The 6,585-nt window shown below is 40.4% G+C and overlaps 1 protein-coding gene and 1 pseudogene across 1 annotated transcript; both read right to left on the bottom strand.

Annotated features, from left to right (window-relative positions):
* Positions 1-253: 253 nt before the first annotated feature.
* Positions 254-3,478, bottom strand: LOC111997532 (putative disease resistance protein At3g14460; annotated as a pseudogene).
* LOC111997520 (lectin) lies at positions 3,332-4,537 on the bottom strand. The gene is made up of 3 exons (XM_024029615.2): positions 4,379-4,537; positions 4,054-4,169; positions 3,332-3,968 (listed from the first exon to the last, which is right to left on the bottom strand). The coding sequence occupies exons 1-3, from the start codon at positions 4,451-4,453 to the stop codon at positions 3,629-3,631; spliced, it is 531 nt and encodes a 176-aa protein (XP_023885383.1). The 5' UTR covers positions 4,454-4,537; the 3' UTR covers positions 3,332-3,628.
* Between the last annotated feature and the right edge of the window lie 2,048 nt (positions 4,538-6,585).

The following is a 6,585-nucleotide window of genomic DNA, read 5'->3' as shown; positions in this document are numbered from 1 at the left end:
TAAGGGAAAATTTTCTGTAGCAGTAAGTATTAATATTCCATTTTACCAGGTCCAGAGAAACATAAATTCCATCCAAACAAATTTAATAGAGTAAATTCATGTAGAAAATGTTAGTATATTTCAAAGACTACATAGTTAGTTGGCATATTAGAATCTATGGTGGTAAATAGTTGACATTCTATGATAATAGTAATTAGTAAAACAGTGTATAGTATGTGAAGTACTAACCTCCAAGGTGTGGAAGAAAGTGATACTAAGCTGATGTTGAAGAAGCTGTAGGGAAATCAATCTCCAGGTCAGGAATGTGCATAACCTTTGGCCTATCTGGACCTCCTCCACCTCCTTCCTCCATTTGACAACGCTCTGTCAATAGTGGACATCTTTGTATTTGCAAAGGTTGAAGAGAGCTGGGAAGCCCATCTTCAGGCAAGGACTGGAGCATAGGGCAGTCCTCAATGTAAAGGTCTTTGAGCGAAGGGAGGCTTTTCAGTATCTCCTTGGGGCCTAGAGACTGTAGAAAGGGGCATGAGCCAATACTCAAACACTCCAGCGTAGCAGGTAGCTCCTCAGTTAATTTTGGCATGGGACAGTTTCGAATGGAAAGTAGTGTGAGAGATAACAAAGTTGACAGTGACGCTCTTTCCCCTCGGACGAAGACATCAGATCTTTGCAATCACGAATGTACAATGCCTTGAGGCCAGGAAGCTGGGGCCATTGTGGAAGTGAGTTGAGTCTTGAGACACCGGATATAACCAGTGAGTATAGAGAGCTAGTATTTGGTATTGCCCTCACTAATGTTCCATCAAGACATGCATCCAGTGCTAAATGCTGAAGACGTTCAGCAAAATGTGGTTGTGGGAGAGCAACTAATAACTCACACCCACTGATCTCCAGCTTTTGTGGAGCGAAGTCTATTGGCAGCGTCTGTTACTTGGGGCAGCTTGTTACATTCAGTTCCAACAAATTAAACCAGGACCCTTGGTGGCAACTTGAGTCTTGGACTTCACCACACATAGGCTCCCAAGCCGTCACTACTTCACTCCAATCCTCCAGAATAAGATTGTCAATAAGAGTAAGAAACATCAAACTTGGGGCCACTGGAAGAGCCCTTAGGGATTTGCAGCTTTTGATCTTCAAAGTTCTCAACTTTGGAAAGCAGTTGGGGTAGCTCCCTCAGTTTGGGGCAGTTGCTAAACTTTAGCCGTGAGAGGGAAGGGCATCTGACCTCTGGCCATTTCTCTAACTCCTGCATACCTTTGACGCAGAGAACTCGAAGATTGGGTAGCTCACCAAGAGTGAAAGTTTTGCAATTTGTGCAATCATTCAAGGTAACACTAACCTAATTTTGGAGCCGCCCTTCTCTCATCCAAGCTGGAAATTCATTGCCCCTGTAGTGACAAATTTGGAGCTCTTTGAGGTTTGAGTGAGGTTGTAGGCCTTCAAGTACAATTTTTTCAGTTGCATCATCATGTGTATTGACAACCTTGTCACTCCATTCAAACACCAAAAACTTCCAAAGGTACTTCTTCTCATTCATCTTAGCCTCCACTACATTAACCACATTTTCTAGCTGTGAGATATGTAATGTTCCTGAGAGATATGCCATGTTCTTCAGTTCTTCAATTCTGTATCCAATCTTGTTGCCAACCCAAAATGCATGCCAATTCTGCAGACGGGTTAAGTTCCCCACTTTTGGTGGCAGGACGGAGAGCTTGAACCAGAGTAAATCCTCGAGCTCCATATGTCGCAAATTAACCAAGTTCCCAAGGTCCTTGGGTAATTTGAAAAGCCAAGGGCACCCCAAGAGTTTCAGTGTTTCCAAATTGTAGAGATTACAAATTGAGTTGGGCAGAAATTTGATTTCTGTCCTAGAGAGGTCAAGGTAGCGTAACAACTTCAACTCATCAATTGAGCTGGGCAATTCCAAGATCATACTTGAACTAAGATCCAAGGTCCGTAAGTATCTCATTGTACGAAATGCTCTGTCAAGGGCTTGACCAAAGTTTTTCAGGTAGTGACTAGGAAATAGAAGTGACCGCAGCTTCCTAGCATTCTCAACAATCGTCAACATAGGCTGCTCGACATCTTTACCAAGCAAGCTCACATGACGAGATTGTTCAGAGAAACTGTATGACTCGTTATCATTAACCAGACCACAGTTGGGGCTTGAAATCGATTGTGCCAAGTCATGGATAAGATCATGCATGTTGAATATCTCCTTGACTTCAATGACCGAAACTTGAAAGAAAGACCTTATTAAGAGCTCATCAAAATATGCAATTCCAGTCTCCTCCTCTGTCTTTCGTCGTTGAGCTTGTATAAACCTTTGCGAAATCCAAAGCTTGACCAACTCTTCCTTGTGGAAAGTGTAGGCCTTTGGAAACAAGGAGCAGTAAGAAAAACAGCGCTTTAGATGAGAAGGTAGATGGTCATAGCTCACTTTCAAAATAGCCAAAATTTTGGGCTTGTCATTTCCAGAGTTCTGGTCCTCTATCTCCCATATTTCACTGCTTTGAATTTGCCGCCATTTGTTTACATCATCAATGCAACCACGCAAGAGAACTCCCATTTCCTTGACTGCCAATCGGAGACCTTTGCACTTCCTGACAATTTCTCTACCAATGTCTTCCAAAACTCTCAGCCTTTGGCTAGACAAACTGTCACCCTTAAATGCAATTTTTGCAAACAAGGACCAGCTTTTCTCTTCAGGGACACTTAAAAATGGTTTATTAAGTCAGTGACACTTACAAAAAAACCGTTAAGGAGTGAATAAGAAATTTATTCCATAAGTACTGGCCCAAGTGGGTGAGGCTTGTTTCAATGTTTGTTATTGCACACTGTGCTTAATTTCAAACCAATATGTCTATTGGTTATTGCGCCTTCTAGAACTGGTGCGAGTTTTGAACAATATATCTATTCACTATTGCACCTATTCTGAACTAGTGCTAGAGTATCCCCTCATTTCATTTTAGAGAGTTTTTTCATTCATTCGTTAGAATCTTCAGAGAGAGAGACAGAGAGAGAGAGAGAGAGATTTATGTTTGTTGTGCTCAGAGATTGTAGTAATTCTTTTGCGTGTTGTTAATCATTGTATCTTGGGAAGTTGATGTCCAAAATACTCATAGCATTGCTAAATAAATTGTGAGGGGTGAAATCTGTCTTAAGGACATAGTATCAAATACTAGCCTTGATCAGTTTTGTATCAAACATTCTGCATTAATTTAATCAGTAACTTACTCTATTTTCTCTAGTACATTTACACATAAAATTGTGCATATATTGATTATCGATCTTGTTCACAAATCACAATAGTAAAATATTTGTGCAATACTTCCAACACCCCTATTATATGGAATAATTTATTAAATTATGTTTAGGGAATTTCATCTTACATATATGACACTCCCACGTATACAATTGAGAGTGAGCAAACAAATAAATCCAATACAGCCAATGTGTGGCAAGACTTAACAAGCATATATAGTACGACTAATTAATATACAATAAAATAATTCTAGGGACATAACTTTTATCACAAGTATCGACTACAAAGATACAAACTATTATTCGTTGTTTATTCTATCAAACTTCGAAGAGTCAACTCTGTTTTGGCCGAAGGATGGCACCTTTAATTATAAGTCCAGTTTTCCAAATGTCCTCCATGCTCAAAAAGATCGAAGCAAACTTCTCCCAATTCTCCATCCTTGGACTGGAAATTGCCAACATTGAGCTCCATCCATTGTTTTCTAGGCTTCTCCAAAAGGCAAACTTGGCGTTCTTGAACTCTTCCATCTGGGAGAGAGAGTTTAAGTCTGATAGGGAGTTCCCAACCAGAAGCTCCTTTTGTCAACTTCACCACATACACAATTTCATATTCAACCTCCGGGGACAGATCTGACATTGTCAACTTTCCTCTCACATCCAGCCAACATACATGAGATAGTTTGGCTACTTCAATGTTTTCATCACTGCAAGTTAAGGTACAAGGCTCACGCTATCAAATTATGGAGAATAGTAAATACACCCATTAAAAAAAATAAATAAAAAACTCACCCAGTTTCCTCAAAACAATCCCAAGTCCAGTATTCACGATTACCCCAGGTGATGTAGAGCGACCTTGGATACAACATAAAGCACTTATAGCCTGTCAACTTATCACCCCATTTTTTCTGCATAATGATTGAAAAGCAAAAAAGAAAAAAAAAATCAGCTTATAGTTATTTCTATATTATGAAAAAGTAATTACCTTGTTTTACAATGATTGAGAAGCAAAGTAACCCTGCGTGTCTAAAGTTAAGGCATACATGATTTGCCATCCTCATGTTTAGACATATATTGATTACAATGAGTTAAAGAGAAACAGAAAAATCTGACTGACCTTCCTCTTGAATTCAAGGAATTCTTCAGACACGGTGTTCTTGTTGATGAGATCTGTTGATGCCTTCTTCTTCATAGTTTCTTTCTTTGATAAATCAAACAAGTTTAACTAAACTGTTACCTTTGCCTCTCCCTAAGCTGTTTATAACAAGCAAATGGAATTTGTATTCTCTGTTAATAAGGATGTTAGAAAATTCCAAGAAGAGCCTTGGACCCTTCCTCCTAAAAGCGATAAGTCTTTATTTTATTTTATTTAAGTGAGATTTTTCTTTTCTACCGTCTAGTTGCTTTTTCTCATTCTGAAAAGACAGTTAGACCATTTAATTAGTCTTTTTTTAGAAGAAGATCAATTATTTAAAACTTAAATGACGTTAATTTGTCAAAGATGCACGGATTACTCTAATTATCAGTGTCTTCCACGCTGAAGACAAAAGTTTTATAAAGATCTTTCAAGGTCTCTAGAACTCTTTCTTCCTTTTAAATCTTAATGTAATGAATAATTACTCTACTAAGGAATTGAGTTTCTCTCTCAAAGAAGCTTTACTTCTTTGCTGCAGTAGAATAGGTTGTCCCTTCACTACGAAGGCGTCTTTAGTCTCCGTGGAATAACAAGTTTATTCCTCGGGTAGTGGGTTTCTTTTTCTGGGGTTTAGGGAAACACAAGAGTGAGGTTTAAGCCTTCAACCAATCAATGGACGACCTTACACAAAATTGGAGCCGTTTAACTTTATCTGAGAGGGAGGGACCGGGATGTTGCCTCAACCAAGAGGATTCAACTAAGGATTTTTGCATTGCAGCAAAGTTTTTCACAAAACGAGCTCTGAATATTGATGTCATCGCAAGAACCTTCACCCCATTGTGGAGGGCACGTAATGGCTTCAAGATTCAGAATATGGGTGACCACATAATACTCTTTACCTTTGACAATAAAGCGGATGTCGATCGGATTTTGCAGAGCGAGCCATGGAGTTTTGACAAACACCTAGTAGTGATGGAACGATATGAGAAAGAGGAAGCCATCCATGAGCTCAAATTCAACAAAGCAAGTTTTTGGGTTCAGTTTCATGGTATTCCTATACGCTATATGACTAAGGAGGCAGCGATAAAGATTAGTTCAGTCATTGGGGATGTTTCTTCTCCTATTGACCCCAAGGACTCTGACGGGGGTAGTTTTTTACGAGTTCGGGCTTCAATAGATTTATCACTCCCTTTGTGCCAAGGACGCCTTGTCTCTTTGGGGAATGGAAAGCAGAAATGGGTTAGCTTCAAGTATGAGAGGCTTCCAAACTTGTGCTACTGGTGTGGACGCCTGATTCATGATGATAAGGATTGTGAAATGTGGATTGAAAGCGAGGGGACACTTCAACTAGATCAACGTCAGTTTGGTCCTAGTATTCGAGCCTCAGCTTTTGTCCCTTCAAAACAGAATGTGATTAAAGTCCCAGGTTTTTACGCGGCAAGGAAGCAAGCTGGTTCGGCCATGGATTGTGATAATTCAATCCAACCTCCCGTGGACCAGGTTGTTATGGGTGAAGAAACACAGGAGGCTGACGGAGACAGAAACAACCGTAGGAAGCTGAACAGTCCAAATCCAGCAAGTACCGTTAGCCAACAAAATACGTTACATGAGGAGCAGCAAGATGCAATTAAGGAGAATCATGAGACCCCAATTACTCCTTCAGTTTCGGACAGCATTAAGAACCAAAATAATGAGTACGTTGCGGAAATTAATGTTGAGCTGGCAGCACTTATGTCCGAAAATTCAAAGCAGCCAAATCCTATAGTAACTGAGCCACGTGCTCCATATACTCCCTCAAACTCAAACCGGGTTAATGAGACACATGCATCCCACTTTAAAGAGTCACGTGACCGGATTAACGACACAATAGCCAACAAGCTTAATGAGCCACGTGATGCCCATGAGGCTGTTAGGGCTTCACTGAAACATGAGCACCTTCGAGTGCTCCCATCCTGGACCCGCCGTGCAAGACAAGGGGTTCCCACAAACAATGAAAAATTTGAGTATTGTTCAGGCCAAAAAAGAAGTGCTAGCACATGTGAGTTTCTACCAGAGTTACCAACGAAGCGAGTTCAAGTTTCTCAGGTTGAAGATGGTGCCTATTTTGAATTGGTGGAGGCTGGTTCCCAGCCCCGCCAGGAACAATGATTTGCCTAGCATGGAACTGTCATGGGCTTGGGAACCTACGT

This window comes from Quercus suber, unplaced genomic scaffold (genome assembly GCF_002906115.3).
Source record: "Quercus suber isolate HL8 unplaced genomic scaffold, Cork oak 2.0 scaffold_465, whole genome shotgun sequence".
Lineage (NCBI taxonomy): Eukaryota > Viridiplantae > Streptophyta > Magnoliopsida > Fagales > Fagaceae > Quercus > Quercus suber.
The sequence above is the reverse complement of the archived record's forward strand: the minus strand, read 5'-3'. Positions and strand labels throughout refer to the sequence as shown.

Bases quoted from the DNA above. Each gene is read 5' to 3' on its own strand.
- LOC111997520 (XM_024029615.2), bottom strand. From the start codon at position 4,453: ATGAAGAAGAAGGCATCAACAGATCTCATCAACAAGAACACCGTGTCT. The intron at 4,170-4,378 runs GTCAGTCAGATT...ATCATTATGCAG, and splicing joins TCCTTGAATTCAAGAGGAAG to AAAAAATGGGGTGATAAGTT. The intron at 3,969-4,053 runs GTGAGTTTTTTA...CTTAACTTGCAG, and splicing joins GATTGTTTTGAGGAAACTGG to TGATGAAAACATTGAAGTAG.